Consider the following 27,359-nt stretch of genomic DNA (forward strand, 5'->3'; position numbering starts at 1 on the left):
CGTGGGAGAGTGGGGGCTGTCCCGAGGGATGCACACCTTCGGCCGCTTACAACTTGGTGCTTGGGTTCAGATTGCTCAGTCACCTATGGCTTGTGTGGGAAAATGAACCCCACGCTCCCGCCGGTAAAGACCGCACTGTGACGGGCTGTGAGTCGGGTGAAACAGAGGTGTGGGACAGGCTGGTCCCTCCGCACACCCAGAGTCACTGACCGCGATGCACCGCAATCAGACCCCAACCCCCACACCAGGGCGATTTCCCTACCCAACCCCCGGACCCTGACACCCACACCGGGTGATTCACCCCCACCCCCGCCGCAGGGACAAATGGCTCTGGGCATAATAAATCGCTTTTAAAACATCGGGGGGGGGGGATAATTGTTCGGCACGGACTTGTAGGGCCGAGATGGCCTGTTTCCGCGCTGTAATTGTTATATGGTTATATGGGGGGGGGGGGGGGGGGGGGGGGACACACACACACATTCCCTGGCGGGCCGATGACAAGTGTGCATGACAACGAACAATTTTATCTCCTCCCATTCACCCACCACTCTCCTCCCACTCACCCACCACTCTCGCCGGTCGAGTCCCATCTCTAGGATTGGAGCCACCGACGTGTCTTAGCTAACATCTTCAACATCTTCAACCTCTCATTTCAACAGTCTACTGTCCTCATCTGCTTCAAGGAAACCTCTAACATTACAGACCTCTCTTGCATTATATTTACCTATGGATCACCTTGGCAATAACAAAACCTCTGTCAGGATGCTATTGACCACAACTTAGCTTTTAGCACCATTATGCAAAAAAGTTAATCCCTAAACTTCTGGGCCTTAGTCTTTGGGCCTCCATCTGCAACTGGCTTCTGCACTTCATGACTGGAAGACCCCAGTCAGTTAGAATTGGTCATACGATTTCCTTCCTATATATTTTCCCACCACATTTGGAGTACTGTATACAGTTCTATCACTATTACAGGGAGGATGTGAAAGCTTTGGACAGGGTTCTGAAGAGGTTCACCAGCATTTTGCCTGGGTTACAGATAATTAGCAACAAGGCGAGGTTGGACTAACTTGGACTATTTTTTCTAGAACAAGAATAAAATTAGGAGAGGCATGGTTAGTCAGAGTATTTTCCCCAGGTTGGAAATGTCAAATACTAGACAGTATAGTTTTAAGGTGAGAGGGGGCAAGTTTAAAGGTTTATGGGATAAGTTTTTGTTTAACACAGGGAGTGCTAGATGCTTGAAATGCTCTGCCATGGATGTGATAAAAGCAGTTACGATAACAACTATTTTAGAAACATTTAGACTGACAAATGAATAGGCAAGGAATGGACCTATATAGATCAAGTGCAGGCAGATGTATAATTTAAATTAGCTTTATGATCAGCACAGGCATCGTGGACCAAAAGGCTGACCCTGTGCCCTTCTCTATTCTATCCAACATTTTCTTCAGCTTGGTGCTGGTTCTTATCTGATGATGCTACTGTAAAGCAACATGCACCATTTAAAGAACCATAAAATTACAACCTGTCGATTTGATTAAAGCATCGTAATTAAATAATTTACTACAACATAATGAATGTAACAACAGTTTAATTTAACATACCTCCAGGCGTTAACTAACAATTGTTTTTTTTTTCTGGTATGAACAATTTTTTTTTTAAACTGGATAAACTCTGGATCTATGCATTCTGAAATCTGTTGTTCATTTTTCATGTATTAACACAAATGCAGGGAAACATCAGACTCAAAATCATTATAGCCAAGAAACACGTAATAAAACTTTTTACAAAAGATTAGTTTCAAATGTGGTATAATTTTCACAATAGACTGATCCGCCAGGTCGAATGACTTAATTTTTACTAACTTTTTGCAGAAATCTTTTATAAACTAAACAAAAATTGTATTGTTTATGCCATAATAGAATCATTCCATCTAGAACAGGTTTTTATAATTTTATCGCTTGTGTACAAGTTCTTAAGGATCTGATTTTAGAAGCTAGATTGTACAAGTCTGCTCTATCTAGTGTTCGGATTAACTCTTCTGTTGCCTCAGCAGGTTCTCGGTCAGCCACACGAGTTTGCCACCATGTCAGAGCTGAATTTACCTTTTCTTCGAGTGGTACCCTAAACACAAGGAAAATACTTTTTAGTAATAATTTTAAACAGCCATGTTTTCCCTCCCACTTTCAATAAATCAATCAATATTACTTCTCTTGCTTCATCCACCTACACCAGGCAATGCAATCTATTCTCTAGTCTAAGGTATTTTCATTGTACCTTTCAAATAGTCATTGGGATATGGTTAACAATTTTTGGTGAACAAGGCCATTAGTTGAGTCTCCCCTTTCAGCATTTCAGCATTTAATTGAAAGTTAAAAGATTTTTGGAGTCTCTGCTTGCACAACATCTCCAAGAAACCTTTTCCACACATTGACCATATTTTGTATATATTTAAAAATAAGGGCTTGGGAGCCTTGACCCACATGAGAGGGAACAATGTCTGAGCTTTGTACAATTTGTTTCATTAATTTGGATGTCAACATCGATTACCTGCCATCAAATCAGAAATTGATGCAATGCTTACCGTACAGATTTCTGTAAGGGGATCCTGGTGTAAGTGCCGTTGTGTACTGCCTTAGTGAAGTTTATTCTCACACTGCAATTGATGCACTTTTGTATTTATTTGTAATCGTGTTTATGTGTGGTATGATTTTACTGAATTGTATGCAAAAACAAAGAATTGCACTGTATCAATGTACATGTGACAATAATGTACCATTGTCAAAAACTACCTATATCCCCAAGATGGGATAAGGAAACTGGCATTTTAAAATCCTTTATGCTCTGTAGATTCTGCTAAACTGCATTTGGCCAATTCCTGATCCCTATTGCTTCTGCTGTTTATTGTTTCTCTATTCTGTTGGTATTTTCCTTCTGTATTTTTCTGCCTGTCAGATTTGCCATTACTGGTAACATTCCCTTTGATATATTTACAACTTTTCATTTATTCCACAGTACACTAATTAGAATGTATTATAATACTGTATAACTCTGTACATTGTAATTTAGATTAGTTTAGAGATACAGCGTGGAAACCAATTCCATTGGCCCACCAAGTCCATGCTGACCAATGATCACCCGTAAACTAGTTCTATGTTATCCCAGTTTTGCATCCTACACAGTGGGGACAATTTACAGGAGCCAATTAAACTACAAACCTGCATGTCTTTGGAATGTGGGAGGAAACCAAAGCACCTGGAGAAATCCCATGTGGCACAAAGAGAATATACAAACTCCATACAGACAGCAGCCGAAGTCAGGATTGAACCCGGGTCTTTGGTGCTGTAAGGCAGCAACTCTACAGCTGTGCCACCCTAAGTGTTTCCTTGATGTCTATCTCAAGAAATCTTAAGAAGTCCTAGTTAACAGCTGAAAAGCCTAGCAGAAACTATGAGGCCAAGCTAGATTGAATTTGGGGTGGCACTGTGGTCAGGAAAGCTGGTGGTTCATGCATCCCCTCTCTCTGGAGTTTTAATTTCAAAGAATGGGCCTTTTCTTCCCAGCACATTCCTTTCCTGAAACGCTAGCCTAATTAAAACGAGTAATGATAGGAGAGGAAAGTTGGCTAGTCGGATGTGTGGTGGGTTTGGGCCCTGTCCTATGGGGTTAGTTTGGCCGATAGGAAGGATGCAGTTCTGTTCCAACTGCCTCACAGGCGATGCCAGAAAAGTACTTGGCTCTATTATGGGACAATTCTCCCATGTCTTTAACTACCCAGTTAAAGTCTGGCCATATATAACACAGAAGGCACACACCTTCATTATATTTAAAGGACCAACTTGTATCCTAAGAACAGGTGCCCTATAAATCAGCCCACATCCTATCATTTTATTATTAAAGGTGAACATATTATTAGGATTAAGTTTCCCTTTTACATTTTTATATCCATATATGTGATTCAAATCCATCGAATTTTAAGACTTAAAATGTCCTTTTCGGTGTTTCTTCATTTTGTGCTTCTTGCTGCAAGAGGGGTGCAGTAGTGTTTAAAGATACTAGATTGAAGCTAGTGATCTAGATATTGAACCAGAAGAGTGACTTTTAATCCCACTATGGAACTTTGCAAAATTTAAATTCAAATTCAATTAATTAAATAATATCAGGAAATTAAAGGAACCTACTGGTAACGGCTAACATGAAAATACTGGATTGTCAAGGCCCATCTGATTCACTCGTAGCTTTCAGAGGTGGAAATCTGCTCTGCTTAAGGGCCTGTCCCACTTGGACGACCTAATCCACGTGTTTAGAAGACCCTAGACGAGTTGAAAAAAATGTCAAGGTAGTGTTGACTCAACGAAGTAAAATACCTCCTATGGCCTCCTTCGACCATGTCTACGACCTCCTACGACCCCCCCCTCGACCTCAGTCGTCCACACCTAAGACCAACTACGACTAGCTACGAGTGGAAAATTATCACATGATAAAATCATGTCATGTTTGCATTTTTTTTCTCGGGCCAGTTACCGACCTACGACTACCTACGACTATCTACAACTACCTACGACTATCATCACGACCTACTATGACCTACCTATGACCTACCTACGAGTAAAAAGTATCAATGTTTTCCATGCCGACCTATTTTTTACTTGTGGACATTTTTTATCAGGCTGGAAAAATCGCCGCGACCTACTTGAGGCCACGAGTACGCGGAGACCACTAACGAGCATGAGGAAGAGTTACGAAGACCTCCTACGACCTCCTACGACCTCGTGGCGACCATGCTGAGTCAAGGGCAAACTCAGCAGAGGTCGGCAATTAGATCGTGAAAGTGGGACAGGGGCTTTACAGTACTGGCTATGGCCTGTTCATGACTCCAGACCCATCAATATGGTTGACTCTTTACTACCTTTTCAGTAAAAGGGAAATACCAAGAAAATTACGAGGGAAAGTATTTGTTGTACTTTGTGTCTGTCATTTTAATCAATTACAATCAAATCACTAAACAAAGGATTTCATAGATCTTACGCTCAAAGCAGGGTCTCATCAGAATGTTCCCATGCAAACTGGATCAATGCTACATTTAAATAAAGTCAAAAGAACAAACCTTAATTTTCCAAGTGAATTAATTTCAGCAGTAGGTAGGTGAAGCTTTTTACAGAAATGGTCAAAGTCACCAGCAGGGATGCTTTTGGGTACTAATAGTAACACATTCTCCATAAACTTTTCTGAAATAAAGGAATAATAAAATAAATACAGAAAATACTAGAAACACTCAGCAGGTCAGGCTGCATTTGTAGAAAAAGTTTCACATTTTGGGTTTACACTTTGTCAGATCTGGGGAAGGGTTTACGCAAAAAAAGACACAAAGTGTTGGAGTGGGGTCAGGCGAACGTGAATAGGTAACGCTCAGAAACCCTTCTTCAGGATTTTCTTCTCCTGACCTGAAACGTCCCAAAACATCACATCAGCTAGTTATTCCAGCACTTTTTTTAGACCAACATCTGCAGTTTATATTTTCGAAAGAGATTTAAAAAAGTAGTTTAAGTAGCAAAGAAAGTGGTGACAGGTATGGATAGGGCAAAGGAAACATATGTGATAGTTTGATACTAGATCGAATGGATTAGTGGTGATGTATCCTTGTTGATCTGTGTTTTGTATTGCTATTAGGAGTGGGACATGCCCAGAACATTAGGTTCGATAATGGAGAGTGAAAAATTAAGTCAATGTCACATATAAATGACCAGTCCTGATGCAGTCAGAGTGAGTGAGTCACCTAAAGTTGAGGAATTCAAGAGCCCAGATAGTAGGTGAGATAATGTTGTTCGTTAAGCCTCATGCAAGAAGTCTCAGGCAGGTCAGTGGCATTTAGAATTAAAATGACGTTGATTGAATGAAAGAACCTGTAAGCCATTGTCACAGAATTAGATTTTGCACTGTTAATAATAACCAGATAATGAATGCCTGATATATTATTGAGCATTATATACTTACTGTCTCTGGCATATGCATATTTCAAATACTGCTCTATTTCAATGTATTTTCCCCCATCACAAACCAGCATTGGAGGTCTTACTAGTGGGTTTTCCTTCAGATCTATCTCTTCCAGAGCATGCAGCTGTCCAAAATCAGTTGGTAGTGAGGTTAATTTATTTCCTATATAGAATAAAATAAGTTTTTTCAAAGGTTGGAATTGTGTTTGTCTATTTTAATGAATCACAGTCATAACAATAACAGATTTTATTATTGAGATGATTATGAAATTGGGAAATTGAGAATAAGTTTACATTGAACCAGCAATTAACAGGATGCAGTAAGGAGCCATTTCAATACATATGTTTTTATTATAGATTCCCGGATCAATGTTTTACAGAAGCGGGGGACCAGCATTCTGGCAGGCAGGTTTGCCACGGTTACATGGTACATGGGTGATGGGGGGGAGAGACAAATTGGAAATACAAGGATGGAGTTAAAGGGCAAGAGACTATAGGAAAAGTTAAGAAAGACACCAGAATTAACGGGACAGAAAGCTCACGAAGGGATAGGAGAGTATGGCAAAGTGAAATAGGAATCAATGTGTAAGGTGAGGTGAGTAATGGATTAAAAGTATTATATATGAATGCGCGAAGTATAAGAAGTAAAGTGGATGAGCTTGAGGCTCAGTCGGGGATTGGTAGATATGACATTGTGGGGATTACAGAGACATGGCTGCAGGAGGATGGCTAAATTTATAACAGGGTTTAGATCAGTTGGGAAAGCGGGCGAAGGAATGGCAAATTGAATTTGACACACTTGCCTTCGTTAAGAAGGTATTGATTACAAGGTTTGGGATATTACGATACAGGAGTACAAGTCGTTGGTGAGACCACACATGGAGAACTATAGGTACAGGATACTGAGTTGGATGATCAGCCATGATCATATTGAATGGCGGTGCAGGCTCGAAGGGCCGAATGGCCTACTCCTGCACCTATTTTCTATGTTTCTATGTTTCTATGTATATGCCGTTCTGGTTGCTCATTTATCGGAAGGATGTTGGAATGGGTACAGAAGTGATTCACCAGGGATATTACCCGGACTTGCATGCTTGAATTATAGGAAGAGGCTGGCTAGGCTGAGACTTTTTTCTTTGGAACATAGGAGGATGAGGAATGATCTTATTGAGGTGTACATGATCATGGATAAAGTGTACGGTCACAGTATTTTATTCAAGGTTAGAGGAACGAGTCTCTAGAAGAAGCTATAGAGGCGGATACAATTACAACTTTCAAAATAAATATGAAGAGGAAGGGATATTGGGATATTGTCCAAATGCAGGCAAATGAGACAAGCCCTGAAGGCCAACTTTGTTGACATTGAAGAGGTTGGTAGAAGAGCTTGTTTCCGTGCTGTACAGCTCTATGACTCAATTACTATACTATGAAGTTGCTTCTTTCTTATAACTTAGTCACATAAGGCCATGTCCAAAATGAGCAGACATGTTATATCTGGGAAAGCTTATATGAACAATTTTAACGAAAATGTTTATTGTTGCAATAGGAACTCTTTGCATGCAGCTTATCATGTGAAACATATTTTTTCCAACCTTACCAATAGGCATCATATTTGGATTCCCATAAAATGTTTACTACTTGGAGGAAAGCTTAAGAAGAATATCATGATTGAAGAGAATTGTAGCACCGTCTTAAGGGGATGATTCATATCCACTGTCATTGCACCTATGTAGTTGACACAAATTAATTGACATCTTCATAGCGGTTTAATGCTTTTCAAAAGCTCCTAATTTATCAACGAGGCATTTACAATTGTATGGATTCGGCATTTCTCCTGATAGCTTTCAACAACCCTGGATGCAATCATTATTTGTAGTTATGCAGCAATTCATGGATTCAATCTTGGGACACCAAATTTAACTGTTGCCATCTTGGCAAAACTACTCAATCATATCTCTATAAACAAACAAAGCAGAAATATTACGAAACATACTCTACCATGACCACGCTTGAACATATGACTGGCATGCAAATACAAACTTGCAATATCATTAATAAAACTTAGCCAGTTTCATATTTCATTGCAGAATTTTTAGACATCAAATTTTCATTCTCCATTAAGCATATGAGCAACAAACAAAGAATATAATCAAGAGCGAAAAGAACAAGTAAAGGCAACAGCTTTATAGCAGCTAGAGGGTCACTTGCTGAATTATTACTCTGGATATGTTATCCTGATTTTCTCAAAATTGTGTTAAAATCCTACTGATGTAAGTGTGCCTTGTTGGCTAGGAACCTTTCCATGTCCAATGTGGGTGCAGATCACCCAGAGATACTATGAACATGATTTTCCATCCTGACTGGTTTGACCATAATCTTTGACTCTATGATCTACATGACTATGAGAAATTCATCTGATCTAAAGTCAACACATCTTCAAATGACTGCCTCCATCCATTCAGTTGCTGTGCTATGAAACACTTTACCATTTAAACTGGAGTCAAGCAGAGCGATGCCTCCTTCCTCTCCTGGAGGTTGCACCTATATTTCCTGCCTGCACCTTAGTCATGACCACTTCAATGACACTCTCACATCCTCATATAATCCTGAGGTGATCCAGCAGCAGCTCCAGTTCCTTAACAAAGGAATCAATTATTTGCATATACCACACTAACAACTGCATCCTCTGAAGGAAAAACATTATCTTAAAACAATGCTCTTTAAAAAAACCCATTGTATTTATACAGTAGTCTCACCTCTCATGTTAATGTATTTGAGTTTGCTAAGTTCTGTCAGGGATTTGGGGAGATGATTTATCTTATTATATGCTGCTATAAGCTTTTCCATATTCTTCATTTCTCCAATCTTGGTTGGAAGGATTTTCAGCGCATTGTTTGATATGTCCAGTTCTTTTATATTTGTCAAATTACATAATTCATTGGGTAACACTTTTATCTGTAAAAGGAAAAAGATACACTGGAAAATTAGGGAAAATTCTGTATTCTCTGCTGCATTATTCTCCAAAGGAATCCCATTATACCTGTACTGAAATGTTCCTGCATTTCACACTCTCCAGAATCATTTCCCCCACGTGGATTTCTATTTCTCTAAGATTTCTCTAAGATAAAAGTAAGTCATCCTTTTTATAGGGCAATCTAATTGTTAATAATTCCAGAATGATACACTATACAATTAGCAAACTGAATTCCTCCGGTACTGAGCAGTAATATTTCTAATTCATATAAAGGTTGTAGTCGGCATGGTCAAGGTCAGCATCCATTGCCTATCCCTAAATACCCTTGTACAGAATAACCATTTCAGAGCGCAATTGGAAATCAACTACATTTCTATGAGTTTAAGGTATAGTGACCACCTTCAGAAGAATGAAATGAGTCATGCAATTTAAAATAAAAAAAGAGAATGGCCCAGACAGCTTGTGTTTGGAGGACTGCTAATGGCATCCAAGGCCCTATTAATGGAATGATCATGCTGCGAGGTTTCAAACTGGCTATGAACTGCTCGTTCATGTACCAGCAAAGCTGATATATTTTTGCAAGTAAACGATTTCTCTTCTCAATTTTATTTATTGCCCAGTGTGTGGAGATTAATACACATCACATAACTAGTCAGACCAGATGCTGGTAACTTCCCTGTACCCCTTTTCTATCATTCTAGCACGTAATCAAGGCCCATCACCACAGTGTACACAATACCATAAGCTGGGTTTCACCACTTTTAGCTGCTGATCTGGATTTGTGCAATTTCACATTAGTTATGATAGCCCAAATGTGTCGGAAGCTAGTGGTGAAACTGCTAATCTTTGATGACTTTGAGTAACTGTGAACATCTCCCACATTTCACACTCCCCAGAAATGGTCTGAAGTTTCAGCAATTACTCATCATTATAATGGGAAACCTGCATGTCAGGGGTTACCACTTGCATTTACAGTTTCACCAAAGGCGGGAAATAGTACAGAAGAACAAAATGGTATTTAATTTAGATATTTTCAAATTATTCTTGTATATTTAACGTGCAAACTATTGTGGAGACTTATTCAGATGATTGAGATGGTAAGTGTAAATAGCCAAAGAATACAATCTGAAGTTCAAGATCATCTTTAATCAGTGTCCATATTATAACGGTACAGCAGGTTGTTAGTTGTTAGTACATTGTGACCGCTTCCAAGACTGACTAATGTAGGAAGTGGGTGTTAGTATAAATCGTACAGTAGGGTGGTGTTAGTGATGCTATTCTACTATGATTGGTTCTCATGTATAAACCAATCTACATCCTTCCCCGTAAAGAGTGAATATGGTAAGCACACATGTCGCGAGAAATCAAACATACTCGCCATATCTGTTAGGCGGTCAACTAATACCGCCCGAATGCGTACGGACCAAGCCCTCTCCCCCTTTGCCAGAAAAATTAAAAGGAGGTGGTGAACCCAGAAGTGAGATGGCAGCAGGGGACACCCTCCAGATTGAAGCTGACCAGCGCACCAACCTTGACATTTTTCAACATGAAGCGCCCTGTGACAGTTACCTGCGATGCCTCACGATTCGGACTCGGCGCAGCCTGCCTACAATCATCTGCCGATGGAACTTTGCGCCCGGTCTCCTATGCCTCCCGTACCATGACCGACACCGAACAGCGCTACTCGCTAATCGAGAAGGAGCTGCTGGCTGTTGTCTTCGCTTGTTCCAAATTCAAGGACTCTATTTTTGGTAATGTTTTCACGGTCGAGACAGACCACCAACCTCTGGTGACGATCTTCAACAAACCTATACACGCAGCACCTGCACGTCTGCAGCGCATGATGATGCAGCTCCAACTATTTGACTTTAAACTTGTTTACAAGAAGGGTAAAGACATGCTCGTTGCGGACACTCTCTCTTGCGCACCACAGGCATCCAACGAATGACACCCCTATGAACAAGACAAGTTTACGGTTCTCAGCATTGACTTTGTTCCTACAAAACAACTGCGCCGCTTAGCCGAACACACAGCCGCCGACGCCACCCTCCAGATACTTTCATCCATAATCAAAAGAGGCTGGCGAGGCAGACAATCCAGCGTACCAACAGAGGTGCAGCCGTTCTTCTTAGTCCGCGACGAACTGGTAATACAGGATGGTGTCATAGTTAAGGGCCACAAAGTCATGATCCCCTCATCGCTACATGACGAATACTACAAAGAGTCAAGGTAAGTGCTGAAACGGTGTCTCCGCCACCGGAGACAGCGGCTTTAGGTTGGTGTAGGCCGCAGGCCGGCGGTCGCAGATTTAAAGTTCCCGCCACGCCGCAGCCAGATGCACCGCAGACCGCAGGGCCGGCGGTCGAAGCTCCCCTCCAGGGGTCCTCGGCGAGGGACCCCACTCCTGATGGTAAGTCGCCGCCGCGCCCGCGGTAGAAGTAGGCTGCGGGAGCTTCTTCTTCTCCCGGGTCTCCAATGAGGGATTCCCAGGCTGCGGACGCCGCGCCAGCTGGAGCTACCGCGGGCCAGCGAAATGGAGCGCTCCCTTCCGGCTCACCCGCTCCACGCCGAGAGTCCACGCTGCGCCCGCAGCTGAAGCCCCGGGCACGTCTCCGGGAAAGGCCGCCCGATCCTCGATGTTAGGCCCCGGGGGAGGCGACATGGAAAAAGTTGCCTCTCCATGGAGGAGGCGACCAAAGCGGTTTCCCCCTTACCCCCCCACACTACCCCCACACTAGACACACAGAGAAACATTAAAAACATGCATTTAAACACACTAAAAAAATAAAAAAAATTGAAAAAAACTAACACGCTGCTTGCAGCGCCCCCACCGATCCAAGAGGAAGGGATATTGGGATATTGTCCAAATGCAGGCAAAAATGAGACAAGCCCAGGGGCCAACTTTGTTGACACTTGTATTCTGAGTTCCTTCTGCTCTACAATAGTCCCCAGGGCCTTACCATTCACTGCGAATGTCCTGCCCTTGTTTGACTTCCCAAAAAGCAATACCTCTTAGTCTTGTAGTTTCCTGGTAGATTTATATACCTTTCTACATTGTATGACATATTTAGCACCTCCTCATCTGTAACACTGAATGCCCTCAAGACATTGCCACTAACTTTCATAAACCGCCTAGTCTTCATATCTTTCTCTGCAGTAAAAAGAAGAAAAATATCCATTGAGGACCTTGCCCACCTCTTGTGGCTCCATACATTAATGACCACTTTGGTTTCTGAGTGGCACTATTCTCTCTCCAATTACCCTTTTTCCTTTAATATAAAATCACTTTGGATTCTTCTTAATATTATCTGTCTGGGCTTACTCAGGCGCCCCTTTTGCCCTCCTGATTTCCTTAAGTATGCACCTCAATCCCCTGTACTCCTCTAGGGATACACTTGATCCCAGCTGCCTAATCAGATCAAGTTTCCTTCTTCCTAACTCCTTTTTCCTAACCAGAGGCTCAATACTTCTCACCATCCCAGGATTCTTATTACCACATGCCTCGGCCTTCACTATAACAGGAAGATGCATACCTTGAACTTACTCTATGACCTTTTATAGGCATCCCACTTTCCGGACATCCCTTTGACAGCAAACAACCTACCGGTACTCCAAACAACTTTGCAGGCTCAAAGCTGGCTTTTCCCAAATTAGAACTTTAACTTCTGGATCAACTCTGTCCTTATCCATAATTATTTTAAAGCTAATAGAAGAGGGGTAGCTGGTTCCAAAAAGTTCACCAACTTTGCCACTTGCCTTGCCCTATTCCCTGAGCATGTCATGCATTGCCCTCTCCCTTGTAGGGCTCTCTTCAAATTACATGAGGAAACCTTCCTGAACACACATGATAAATTCCACCCCATCTAAGCCCTTAACTGTACAGCAGTTCAATCTATATTAGTACGGTTGAAATCCACAACTATGACAATGCTTTTAGTCTTGCAGCTGTCTGCAATCTCATGACATATTTGTTTCTGCAATTCCCATTGACTATTTGCGGGTTAATGGAACAATCACAATCAGAGAAAAACATTTTTCACACAGAGAGTAGTGAATCTCTGGAACTCTCTGCCACAGAGGGTAGTTGAGGCCAGTTCATTGGCTATATTTAAGAGGGAGTTAGATGTGGCCCTTGTGGCTAAAGGGATCAGGGGGTATGGAGAGAAGGCAGGTACGGGATACTGAGTTGGATGATCAGCCATGATCATATTGAATGGCGGTGCAGACTCGAAGGGCCGAATGGCCTACTCCTGCACCTATTTTCTATGTATCTATGTATCTATGTATCAGGCGATAATCCACTTTTTATTTATCAGTACTGTTCATGTAGATTCACTGTTGATTTTTCAGGAAAGTCATCTTGGACAACTGCTGTTATGTTCTCCTTAATCAATAAAGCAATCCCCTCTCTTGTTTTACCCCAATCTCTATCTTGGCTGTAGCCCCTGTACTCTGGAACATTGATCCGGTCCTGTCCCTCCCTTAGCCAAAATCTATAATGGCTATAACGTCTCTGTCACACATTCCTATCCATGCCCTGAGTTCTTGCCAGACCTATGGATGGTCTTGCATTGTACAAAAGGCCAAGTATGATCTCCATTAAATGATCAGCAATGCCAAGAGAGGCTTCAAAAGTAAGTTGGAGGCTTGGTTTGATCAAGTAGATGCTAGATGACTGTGGCAGGACCAGAATACCATCATGGGTTACAAACCAAAATTAGGGGCTATCTCTGGCAACAGCACCCATCTACCAGATGAGCTTATTGTTTATGATGCTAGATTTGAGAGCAGAGGAGAGGCTCGGACTAGGTTATGGGTATAGCAGGGTGGGACTTTGTTCCTGGAGAATAGAAGACTGAGCGGTGATCTTGGGGTGGGAGATTGCAACCTTCACGTGGTCCACCCTGTTTCGATGAATGCAATCAACCTGGCATGCACAAACAGAAGATCATACGGAACAATTTGTCTTACAACTTTAGGCTGTGCACGCCATACGCAAGAAGAAGAAGCGGTGATCTTCAGGAGGTGTATGGAATCATGAGTGGCATCAATGGGATGAATGCAGACAATCTTTTATCCAGGGTAGGGCAATCAAAAACCAGACCTGGAATGGGTACAGAAAAGATTTACAAGGATGTTGCCATGGCTGGTGGGTCTGAGCTATAGGGAGAGGTTGAGTAGGCTGGGACTCTATTCCTTGGAGTGCAGGAGGATCAGGGGTGATCTTATTGAGGTGTATAAAATCATGAGAGGAATAGATGCATAGTCTCGTGTAGATGCACAGTTTCTTGTCCAGAGTAGGTGAATTGAGGACCAGAGGACATAGGTTTAAGGTGAAGGGGAAAAGATTTATAGGAATCTGAGGAGTAACTTTTTTACACAGCGTGGAACAAGCTGCCAGAGGAGTGTAGTTGAGGCAGGGACTATCCCAACATTTAAGAAATAGTTAGACATGGATAGAACAGGTTTAGAGAGATATGGGCCAGATGCTGACAGATGGGACTAGTGTAGCTGGGACATGTTGGCTGATGTGGGCAAGTTGGGCAAAGGGCCTGTTTCCACACTGTGTCACTCTATGATAAAGGGCATAGGTTTAAGTAAGTAAGTAAGTAAGTTTATTGGCCAAGTATTCACATACAAGGAATTTGCCTTGGTGCTCCACCCACAAGTAACAACATGACATACAGTGACAGTTACGAATGACTCAGAAAACACTAAACATTAATAATAATAAAACATTAATGATAAAACACCATTGATCAAGCATGTGAACCAACAAAATACCAGATCAAAGGGAGGCTACACATTTTTGGCTGTTGAGTAGAGCAACTACTCGTGGATAAAAACAGTTTTTATGTCTGGCTGTTGCAGCTTTGACAATCCGGAGTCACCTTCCAGAGGTAAGTGATTCAAAGAGTTTGTGGCCAGGGTGAGAGGGGTCAGAGATGATCTTGCCCGCTCGCTTCCTGGACCTTGCAGTGTACAGTTCATCAATGGAGGGAAGGTTGCAGCTAATAACCTTCTCTGCTGATCGGATGATTCGCTGCAGCCTCCAGGTGTCGTGCTTAGTGGCTGAGCCAAACCGGACCATGATGGAGAAGGTGAGAACAGACTCTACGATGGCCGTGTAGAATTGGACCATCAGTGCCTGTGGCAGATTGTGCTTCCTCAGCTGCCGTAGGAAGTACATCCTCTGTTGTGCCTTTTTGACTGTGGAGTCGATGGTAGCCCCCCACTTAAGGTCCTTGTAGCTGATGGTTCCCAGGAACTTAAATGACTCCACAGGTGTGATTGTGGTGTTGTTGATGGTGAGTGGGGTGAGGGGAGGGGAACTATCCTAAAGTCTACAATCAATTCCACTGTCTTAAGAGCATTGAGCTCTAGGTTGTTGCTACAGCACCAGGACGCCAGCTGTGACACTTCCTGTCTGTAGGCAGATTCCTCCCCATCCTGGATCAGTTCAATCAGGGTTGTGTCGTCCGCAAACTTGAGAAGCTTGACAGAGGTGTCTGTGGAGGTGCAGTCGTTGGTGTAGAGAGAGTAGAGGAGAGGAGAGAGTACGAAGCCTTGCGGTGCTCCTATGCTGAGCGTTTGAGGTTCCGAGATGTGCTTTCCCAGCCTCACATGCTGCTTCCTGTCTGTCAGGAAGTTGGTGATCCACTGACGGAGGGGTTCAGGCACAGTCAACTCGGAAAGTTTGGAGTGTAGTAGTTCTGGCACAATGGTGTTGGTGCTAAAATCAACAAACAGGATCCTCGCATAGGTCCCCTGGTGGTCTAGGTGTTGTAGGACGAAGTGCGGGCCCAGGTTGACTGCATCATCCACAGATCTATGGGTATGATATGCAAACTGCAGAGGATCCATCTGGGGGTTCGTGATATTTTTCAGCTTGGCCAGCACAAACCTTTCGAGTGTCTTCATGACTACAGAGGTCAGTGCGACAGGCCTGTAGTCTTTAAGACCAGTAATCCTTGCCTTTTTGGGTACAGGGACAATAGTGGAGACTTTGAAGCAGGCAAGGACAGTACATGTTTTCAGGGACTGGTTAAAAATGTCTGTATAGACCGGTGCCAGCTGTTTGGCACAGAGCTTAAGAGTAGAGGGGAAAACATTGTCAGGTCCTGGAGATTTCCGGCTCTTTTGTCCTCTGAAAAGACTCTCTTAAGGTGAGAGGAGAAAGATTTAATGAAAACCTAAGGGGCAACATTTCCACACAGAGGGCTGTATCTATATGGAACGAGCTACAAGAGGAAGTGATTCAGGCAAGTACAATAGAAATATTTAAAATATATTTTATAGGTCCATGAATAAAAAAGTGTTTGGGGGAATATGGGTCCAATGTGAGAAATCAGGACTAGCATAGATGGGCATCTTGGTTTGCATGGATGAATTGGACAAAGTGACAATTTTCATGCTGTATGACTCCAGGGATGTTGGGGGTGGTGACTGTTCAGGAGAAAACAGGTGGCCAGGTCTGTGGTACCAAAACTGACTCTGACGCACAGCAGGAAAGGGTATTGGTTTATTTTGCCACGTGTGCACAGTAAAAAAATGTATTTCATGCTATCTAGTCAAATCATACCATACGTGAATACAATCACACCATGCACAAGTACAACAGATCATGCAGAGAGAAAAGTAATTAGTGTGCAGAATCTTGTGTTGCAGCTACAGAGAAAGTGCAGATGAAAAAAAGTGCAAGGGATGTAACGAGGTAGGTTGAGAAATCGTTACTACATCGTTAGCTTATAACCATATAACCATATAACCATATAACAATTACAGCACGGAAACAGGCCATCTCGACCCTTCTAGTCCGTGCCGAACACATAATCTCCCCTAGTCCCATATACCTGCGCTCAGACCATAACCCTCCATTCCTTTCCCATCCATATAACTATCCAATTTATTTTTAAATGATAAAAACGAACCTGCCTCCACCACCTTCACTGGAAGCTCATTCCACACAGCTACCACTCTCTGAGTAAAGAAGTTCCCCCTCATGTTACCCCTAAACTTCAGTCCCTTAATTCTCAAGTCATGTCCCCTTGTTTGAATCTTCCCTACTCTCAGTGGGAAAAGCTTTTCCACGTCAACTCTGTCTATCCCTCTCATCATTTTAAAAACCTCTATCAAGTCCCCCCTTAACCTTCTGCGCTCCAAAGAATAAAGCCCTAACTTGTTCAACCTTTCTCTGTAACTTAGTTGCTGAAACCCAGGCAACATTCTAGTAAATCTCCTCTGTACTCTCTCTATTTTGTTGACATCCTTCCTATAATTAGGCGACCAAAATTGTACACCATACTCCAGAATTGGCCTCACCAATGCCTTGTACAATTTTAACATTACATCCCAACTTCTATACTCAATGCTCTGATTTATAAAGGCCAGCACACCAAAAGCTTTCTTTACCACCCTATCTACATGAGATTCCACTTTCATGGAACTGTGCACAGTTATTCCCAGATCCCTCTGTTCACCTACATTCTTCAATTCCCTACCATTTACCATGTACGTCCTATTTTGATTTGTCCTGCCAAGATGTAGCACCTCACACTTATCAGCATTAAACTCCATCTGCCATCTTTCAGCCCACTCTTCCAACTGGCATAAATCTCTCTGTAGACTTTGAAAATCTACTTCATTACCCGCAACCCCACCTATCTTAGTATCATCTGCATACTTACTAATCCAATTTACCACACCATCGTCCAGATCATTGATGTACATGACAAACAACAGTGGACCCAACACAGATCCCTGTGGCACCCCACTCGTCACTGGCCTCCAACCTGACAAACAACCATCCACCATTACTCTCTGGCATCTCCCATTCAGCCACTGTTGAATCCATCTTGCTACTCCACCATTAATACCCAACCATTGAACCTTCTTAACCAACCTTCCATGAGGAACCTTGTCAAAGGCCTTACTGATGTCCATATACACAACATCCACTGCTTTACCCTCATCAATTTCCCGAGTAACATCTTCAAAAAATTCAAGAAGATTAGTTAAACATGACCTTCCAGGCACAAATCCATGTTGACTGTTCCTAATCAGACCCTGTTTATCCAGATGCTTATATATATTATCTCTAAGTATTCTTTCCATTAATTTGCCCACCACTGACGTCAAACTAACAGGTCTATAATTGCTAGGTTTACTCTTAGACCCCTTTTTAAACAATGGAACAACATGCGCAGTACGCCAATCCTCCGGCACTATTCCCGTTTCTAATGACATTTGAAATATTTCTGCCATAGCCCCTGCTATTTCTACACTAACTTCCCTCAATGTCCTAGGGAATATCCTGTCCGGATCTGGAGACTTATCCACTTTTATATTTCTCAAAAGTGTCAGTACTTCCTCTTCTTTGATCCTCATAGTTTCCATAGCTACTCTACTTGTTTCCCTTACCTCACATAATTCAATATCCTTCTCCTTGGTGAATACCGAAGAAAAGAAACTGTTCAATATCTCCCCCATCTCTTTTGGCTCTGCAGATAGCTGTCCACTTTATCCCTCGTTATCCTTTTGCTATTAATATAGCGGTAGAAACCCTTCGGATTTACTTTTACCTTACTTGCCAAAGCAACCTCATATCTTCTTTTAGCTTTTCTAATTTCTTTCTTAAGATTCTTTATACTCCTCAAGCACCTCATTTACTCCATGCTGCCTATAACTATTGTAGATCTCCCTCTTTTTCCGAACCAAGTGTCCAATTTCCCTTGAAAACCATGGCTCTTTACAATTTTTACGATTTCCTTTCAACCGAACAGGGACATAAAGATTCTGTACTCTTAAAATTTCACCTTTAAATGTACTCCATTTCTCTTCCACATCTTTCCCATAAAACAAACTGTCCCAATTTACTCCTTTTAAATCCTTTCGCATCTCCTCAAAGTTAGCCTTTCTCCAATCAAAAATCTCAACCCTAGGTCCAGTTTTGTCCCTCTCCATAATTATATTGAAACTAATGGTATTGTGATCACTGGACCCGAACTGTTCCCCAACGCATACCTCTGCCACCTGACCCATCTCATTTCCTAACAGGAGGTCCAGTACCGCCCCTTCTCTAGTAGGTACTTCTATGTATTGTTGCAAAAAACTATCCTGCACACATTTTACAAACTCCAACCCATCCAGCCCATTTACAGAATGTGTTTCCCAGTCTATGTGTGGAAAATTGAAATCTCCCACAATCACTACCTTGTGCTTACTACTAATATCTGCAATCTCCTTACATATTTGCTCTTCCAATTCTCGCTCCCCATTTGGCGGTCTATAATACACCCCTATAAGTGTTGCTACCCCTTTCCCATTTCTCAGTTCCACCCAAATAGCCTCCCTAGACGAGCCCTCTAATCTATCCTGCCAAAGCACTGCTGTAATATCTTCCCTGATAAGCAATGCAACACCTCCACCTCTTGCCCCTCGAATTCTATCACATCTGAAGAAATGAAATCCTGGAATATTTAGTTTCCAATCACAGCCCTCCTGCAACCATGTTTCACTGATCGCCACAACATCATACTTCCAGGTGTCAATCCAGGCTCTAAGTTCATCCACTTTTCTTACAATGCTCCTAGCATTAAAATATACACATTTAAGAAACCCACCCTCTCTTATTCTCTGATTATTTTTTTTTTCTTCTCTCTCCCCTACATTTTGGGTCAGAGTGCTACCATTCTCTGCCCCCTGCTTCACACACTGACTGCTAGCTTTCCCAATTTGAGTCCCTCCCCCCAACCATACTAGTTTAAAGTCTCCTCAGTAGCCTTTGCAAATCTCCCCGCCAGGATATTGGTCCCCCTTGAGTTCAAGTGCAACCCGTCCTTTCTGTACAGGTCGCACCTTCCCCAAAAGAGGTCCCAATGATCCAGAAACTTGAATCCATACCCACTGCACCAGTCTCTCATCCACGCATTTATCCTCCACCTCGCTCCATTCCTACTCTCACTGTCGCGTGGCACAGGCAGTAATCCTGAGATTGTTACCTTTCCAGTCCTTCTCCTTAACTCTCTACCTAACTCCCTAAATTCTTCTTTCAGGACTTCTTCTCTTTTTTTACCTATGTCGTTGGTACCTATATGCACCACAACCTCAGGCTCCTCTCCCTCCCATTTCAGGATTTCTTGGACACGTTCAGACACATCCCTGACCCTGGCACCAGGGAGGCAAACTACCATCCGGGACTCCTGTCTGCGTCCACAGAATCGCCTATCCGACCCCCTGACTATAGAGTCCCCTATTACAATTGCCCTCCTCTTCTTTTCCTTACCCTTCTGAGCAACAGGACCGGTCTTTGTGCCAGAGGCCCGGCCGCTGTCGCTGCCCCCAGGTAGGCTGTCTCCCCCACCCTTACTCAAACACGAGTACTTATGAGAGGTCGTTTCAGTTATCTAATAACAGCAGGGAAGAAGCTATTGCTGAATTTAGTGGTATGTGTTTTCATGCCCATCGGGAGAGGGGAGAGGACAGAATGACTGGATACGTGGTTCTTGATTATGTTGGCTGCTTTCTCAAGGAAGTGTAAATGTTGACCATACAAACCCAAACATCTTTGAAATGTGGGAGGAAACCGGAGCATCCAGAGGAAACCCTGCAGCCACATGGAGAACGTGCACAGACAAGACCCAAGGTCAGGATCGAATCCGGGTGCTGGCACTGTGAGGCAGCAGCTCCATTAGTTGGTGCGCTTTCTTGGCCGTTGTGTTATTGTGGTTGGATCAGGCCAAATTGTTAGTGATATTTACACCAAGAACTTGAAGCACTCAACCATCTCCACTTCAACACCATTGTTGCTGACTCGAGGCATGTACACTAACTTGTTTCCTGAAGTCAATGACTAGCTCTTTTTTCTTGCTGACATTAAAGGAGAGGTTGTTGTCTTGATGCCATGTTACTAAGCCCTCTAACTCTTTCCTGCGCTCTGTCTCAACATTGTTTGAATTCTACCCCTTTACGGTGGTGTCAGCAGCAAATGTAAGTGGAGTTAGAGCAGAATTTGCAACAGTCATGAGTGGATAGGTAGAGTAAGAGGCTGCTAACGCATTCTTGCTGGGCAAGAATTCTCTTGTTGAGAATTATCGTGGAAGTTGGTTTGTCACCTATTCTGATTGTTTAGTGGGTCTATGGGTCTCAATACCAGCCTGAATGCTCATCTTTTAATTAAACTGGTCAGGGGCCAGAAATTCCCAGGAGTCAGTGGGGATGTTGCAATTCCTCGTGGATAATTTTCTTCTGTCCACCTGGATAATATCTTTCCGTGACAAAAGTCTGATAGAGTTTCAGTTTTAAGTCTTAATGAATATGCAGGGAACGGAGTAATATGGATCATGTGCAGAAATGAAGTGATTAGTTTAAGTAGGCATCATATTCAGCACAAATTGGTAATCAAGGGGACCAATCACCATTTCCAAAAGGGAACAGTGAAAGCTAAGATTTTCTAGTTGAAAGTTATAAGACCTGGCTATCCTGCAAGTTCAAGGAGCACAGGACAGTAAATGGGTAGCCATCCCAAAGGTCGTAATTGCACGAATCTTCTGGATGACGGTTATCTAAAACTAGTGTTCAGCTTTTAAGACTGGTAATGGTGGTGGTGGTACCTCAAAGGAATGCATTCCATAACAGAGCGCCATTGCACAAAGGAGAGATAGTTACAGAAGTCGTTGATGATTGCATTGCCAGGGAAAAGATTCCATAGTTGGGCGTAGACAGGCATGTCAGGAGCTAGTACAGATTAGCTAAAATATTTTACTGACAGTAGAATTTTTTTGATACAGGGAAAGCCAAATGTTAGTATGGATATTCAGAGGTCATTTAATAAAACAGTTTTACTCTATCTTAGAGTTATTTTGTCATGCAGCACAGAAACAGGGGCTTTACCCAACTCTTTCATGATGACCAGATTTTATAAATATGCATTTCCCATTTGCCAGTATTTGGCCATATCCCTCCAAATCTTATCAATCCATGTACCTGTCTAAATGTCTTTAAAACATTACTATTGTACTCCCTCTAGTTTTCCTTTGGCAGCCCATTACAGAAAAGCAACGTCCTCCCATTTAAATCAAAGCAATCTCACTAATGTTTTTCACAGCTGTAGTATGATGTCCTATCTCCTGTACTCAATACCCTTACCAATAAATGCAGCATTCTTCACCACCCTGTATACCAGTGTGTCTACAATACTTTCCTGGGCCTCACCATTTACTGAATAAAACCTTCCCTGGTTTGACTTACCAAAATGCAAAACTTCACACTGTTACAGTTAAATTCCACTTGGCATCTTATAGGAGTCATGAGAAACTAAAAGATGGTGCTTGGTCATTGATATCTTGTTAGAGCTTTGAAAGAGAGTGAAAGATGAGGTTGAGCGGAGCGGAATCGGGTTAGTTGTTGCTATCTGCACTTGTTCCAAGGGTCAACTTCAGAGGACATAACAGGAGAAGGCGAAATTGGTGGTTGAGGTGGAGCAGAGGGAGGAAATGAAGTCCTGACCATCCCTCTTTCTCTGGATCTTCGCCACCAAGAACTCTAATGATGCCTTCAAAATTGATATGCCTGTCTCAAATCTTAGAAATATCCTGAAAACGTCTGCCATTTTGGATTGGATTCAATTTTATTGCCATTGCGATTTTCAGTGCAACGAAATAGTTTAGCCTGCAGTCATAACATAGAATAATAACAAAACAAACACTCAACACAGTTTAAAGTCTCAAAGTCATTGTCTCTTCCCTCCTTGCTCTCCCTCTGTGCCGAGGCAATCCAAGCCTCCGATGTTGCGACCCCACCGGGTGATGGTGTGCAAGTCCCGCGGCTGAATCTGAGCTCCGCAAGCCGGCCGGTTCAAACACCGCGGCCCGGGGTGGTCGAAGCTGCCGAAGCTGCCGCCCTCCAGCGGACGCAGCTGTAGTTGCGGGAGCTCCGGAAAAACAGGTCACCAACCTGTGAACTCCTGACGATGTCGTCCACTGGCCCGCGGCCGAGCCTCCGAGGCTCCAAAGTCGGGTCGGAAGTTGGGTCGCACCGCAACCACAGCCCCGAAGTCAGCCAGCCTCGCGTTGGTAAGTCCTGGCTCTGCCTCTGGAGCCTCGAGGTCGGTCCCAGTTGGAGGCCGCCAGCTCCGCGATAGGCCTCAGCGCAGACGGACACGGACACAGGGGATAGAGCAAGAAAGGTCGCATCACCCCCGAAGGAAGAGTAAAAAAACATGTTACACCCACCCCCCCCCACACATACACAACTAAATAAACCGAAATAAAGTGTAAAAACGGGACAAAAGAAAACAAAAAAAGAAAAGACAAACGGACTGCAGGCGAGCCGCAGCTGCAAGGTATGTTACTGTATGTCAGCCAGAATATTTGAGACCAACAGTGCAGGTAGGTGGGTAGATCCTGCACCATGAAATCCGTGTCCAATCAGCACTTTAATATTAAACCTGCAATTGTCTTTGATGTAGCACCTCCAGACAAATTCAAATTATTGTAATAAACATCCAGGACCAGAAATGTAAGACTAGACATTCAAAGAGCATTCCTTATCAACACTGCACCTATTTAGCTGATTTTCAGCCATTCACCATTGGAAGATAAATATTTTTATCCCATTCAGAAATGGACCATTCAAGTCAGAGGAAGACATTTTGAACCAAAAGGGCTAATGGAGTGCTTCCTGACATTTCAATGCATAGTAGCATACTATTGTAATGCTACTATTGTAATACTAATAACTAGTTCTAATGGCATTCTATTCTATTCTATTCTATTCTAGTGTTATCGGAGACCCTTGGATTTTATTTGTGTCACTTGGGGACACTGGAGACCTTCGGACAATCTTTAATTGGAATTTACTGGATTTTATCTTGCATTAAACGTTATTCCCTTTATCATGTATCTGTACACTGTGGACAGCTTGATTGTAACCATGTAGTCTTTCTGCTAACTGGTTAGCACGCAGCAAAAAGCTTTGCACTGTACCTTGGTTACACATGAAGTCAACTGACTTCCCTTTCACATATTTATCCCTAGCAAAATGTAATGGTTCACCCTCCACTGTCAATATACCAAAGCCACTTTGTACACATTATTTTAATCATTGTTCTATAGTGTAGTTTTCTTACCTTAATCCCATCTGACTGACTGATTATCAGTTTCTCCAGTGTTGTCAGGTTACTTATTTCAATTGGAAAAAAGTCAAAATGATTATTCGAAAGATTAACCTCTGTAATCTGTTTAAGGTTTACAATATCGTTTGGAAGATGTTCTATTTTGTTGTCAGAAATGTCAAGTGTCTTCAGACTGGCTAGTCGGCATAAATTACTGGAAAAGTCAGTAAAATTGTTCTTTTGAAGATAAAGGAACTTAAGTTGGAATAAACCATAAATTTGTGGTGGAACATTCCCAATACGATTTTTACTCAAATCCAAATATTGCATGTTTGTTAGATGGCATATATGAATGGGAAACATGGTGAAATTATTTGCACTTAGATCAAGGGTTTCCAGGTTCGTAATGCAGCACACATCTGCAAGTACTTCAGTGATATGATTGCAACTAAGATTTAAATACCGCAATCCAGCAATCAAGCATAATGCACCGGGAAATTGGGTAAAATAGTTGTGGCTACAGTTGATGGTCGTGACCTTAAAACAGTTTTTGAATTCAATAGGAACTTCCTTCATGACATTATGAGAAATGTCCAAACTTGTCAGGTTAATGATATGTGACAAGCCAATTGGCAGATGTTTTAGTTTGTTATTACTAACAGAGAAATCAGTCAGATGATACAAATTTCCAATCTTTGGAGGCAAGTGAGTGATCCTGTTTCCATCAAGTAAAAGTTGTTTAATGTTTATACAACTGGAAATTTCATTTGGGAGTTCTTCTAATTGATTATGCTTCATTTGCAGAACCTGTAGGTCCTGCAGTTTCTCTATTTTCTCGGAAAGAACAGTCAACTGATTTCCATTCAACATTAGTTCCTCGAGGTAGTACAACTCAAAACACTGCAATGGCAAAAATGTTAACTTGTTATTATTCAAGGACAGAATTCTTAAATTTTTCAACTCAGAGATCTCCTTGGGTAAACTTTGAAGTGAGTTTTTTGAAAGATAAAGTTTCCTTAACTCGGGAAGCAAGCATATGATTCTTGGGAAGACAAATATCCTATTCTTGTTCAGTCTAAGAACTTGCAAACGCTTCAGCCTGGCCACAGTTTCTGGTAGATAGGTTAATTGATTTCCCTTCAAACTTAACATTTCCAATTTACTCAGATGTCCAATTTCAATGGGTAACTTTGAAATATTATTTTCATTAATATTAAGGTCAATCATTTCGTTAAGTACAGCAATTTCCTCTGGAATGAATGTGATGTTATTGTAACTAATATCTAATGCTTTTAGATTTCTAAAACGGTAGAGTTTTGATGGAATTGAGCTTAACTTCCTTCCATGAAGTTGTATGTTTTCAACTTTATCCACTATATTTTCATCAATTTGCGAATCAACATCTTCCGAAAACAGAAAATGCATAACTTTCTCAAGCGTTTCTTCATCCAATTTTGAGAACTCTTCAGTCATCTTTTCTTGATTATGCTTCACTTACTTTCAGGTTTGTTGTAGTTTGAGTTGCTTGTTTATCAGTGGAAACACTAAAAATAGAAATTAAATCATAACTAAAATAGAAAGATTGCAGTTGAATTTAAAATTGAAATTAAAAAATCTTAATCTTAATTATTTTTAATGCATTTGAAAGATTTTTTACTGTCCTCTGGAAGAATGCATGGCACTGGGGTAATTCATGGAACTAAAGAGCATATCAGGTGCACTTGAGGCATTTCTTGATTATTGGCACTGCATTAAAATTACAGATTAAAACATTCCCTTGTTTTATATATGAAATAGGTAGTTTTTTAACACTACTTGAACTGGGTTTACTGCATTCAATTATCATCGAAATGTAAAAAGTCTTCCATCTACATCTGTTCAAAGTGCTTTTATAGTAGTGAACATTTCAGAACTAGTACCTCCGGATCAGCCTCCAGAGACCCAGCTATGGATGCAGTCTGCTCTAATTTGATCAATTTTCAGACCAGGTTTACGTGGACAGCGTAACATTGCAGCAGAATGTATTCAGACGATATTAGCTGCAGAACTGGTGATAGGTCATCAATTTGTTATATAAACTGAGCAAAAAAACAAATTGCTGGGGGAACCAAAGTGTCTCAACCAGATACATTGTCCTTCACGGATGCTGCCTGACCTGCTAAATTCCTCGAGCACCTTGTTTTTTTAGAAACATAGAAAAATTGGTGCTGGAGCAGGCCATTCGGCCCTTCGAGCCAGCACCGTCATTCAATATGATCATAGCTGATCATCTAAAATCAGTACCCCATTCCTGATTTTTCCCCATATCCCTTGATTCCTTTAACCCTAAGAGCTAAATCTAACTCTCTTGAAAATATCCAGTGAATTGGTCTCCACTGCCTTCTGTGGCAGAGAATTCCACAGATTCACAACTCTCTGGGTGAAGAAGTTTTTCCTCATCTCAGTCCAAAATGGCCTACCCTTTATTCTTAAACTGTGACCCCCTGTTCCGGAATTCTTTAACTGTGACCCCTGGTTTTTGCTCAACATTTGTGTCTCTTGCCTTTCTCTAAAACGTTAATTGATTTTTTTTGCTATATATACTGCTTGACCTGCTGAGTAATTCAATCATTTTCAGAGCCTTATTCAGATTTCCAGTGTCTGTAGGCACAGGAGTCCGCAAATGCTGGAATCTCGAGCAAACCACAAAATCTAAATAAGAGCTCGACTCGAAACATTGTCTGTTCATTCTGCTCAACAGATACTGCCTGACCTGCTGACTTCCTCCAGCACTTTCACCCCACAGTATAGCTAGTTTGTTTTTGATAAAATATTAAGAACGCACCCTGACATTGGCCCTTTGCTGGTCTGAGTTTTAAACCATTTATCAACCATTTAAACCAGCGCTGAACAGGGAACAAAAAAAACAGGGAAGATGCCTGTTGACATTCGGTTAATGAGGAGGCTGGAGTCCCGGCATGGTCTGGGAGGCCAGGAGTTGTCTGGGCCACGGGCGAGGCGCTGCTGCTGCACTATGTCAGGACGGGTGAGGCGGGGCTGGACGTGGCATTCCGACCTGACAGTCATCTCTACCCAAGTAGTAGCAGTCAAATGTGGGACAAGGGCGGTCCCGTATGGAACAAGCCAATTTAGCCCAAAATATGGGATGTCCTGGCTAATGGGACTGTTGGCAACCCGAGAGTGGGGGGAGATGTTTGGGGCCCTAGCATAGTCTAGGAGTCAGTGTCATGTTTGGGCATCCCAACGTTGTCTTGGGGGGTTGCTTAGTGCCCCGTGT

At 42.2% G+C, this 27,359-nt stretch overlaps 1 protein-coding gene across 1 annotated transcript; it reads right to left on the minus strand.

Moving 5' to 3' along the window:
• Window positions 1–1,949: 1,949 nt before the first annotated feature.
• On the minus strand, window positions 1,950–25,555 carry lrrd1 (leucine rich repeats and death domain containing 1). The gene is made up of 5 exons (XM_033039866.1): window positions 24,098–25,555; window positions 8,753–8,951; window positions 5,998–6,159; window positions 5,111–5,231; window positions 1,950–2,127 (listed from the first exon to the last, which is right to left on the minus strand). The coding sequence occupies exons 1-5, from the start codon at window positions 25,553–25,555 to the stop codon at window positions 1,950–1,952; spliced, it is 2,118 nt and encodes a 705-aa protein (XP_032895757.1).
• Between the last annotated feature and the right edge of the window lie 1,804 nt (window positions 25,556–27,359).

The sequence above is a fragment of the Amblyraja radiata genome, chromosome 2 (genome assembly GCF_010909765.2).
Source record: "Amblyraja radiata isolate CabotCenter1 chromosome 2, sAmbRad1.1.pri, whole genome shotgun sequence".
Taxonomy (NCBI): Eukaryota; Metazoa; Chordata; class Chondrichthyes; order Rajiformes; family Rajidae; genus Amblyraja; species Amblyraja radiata.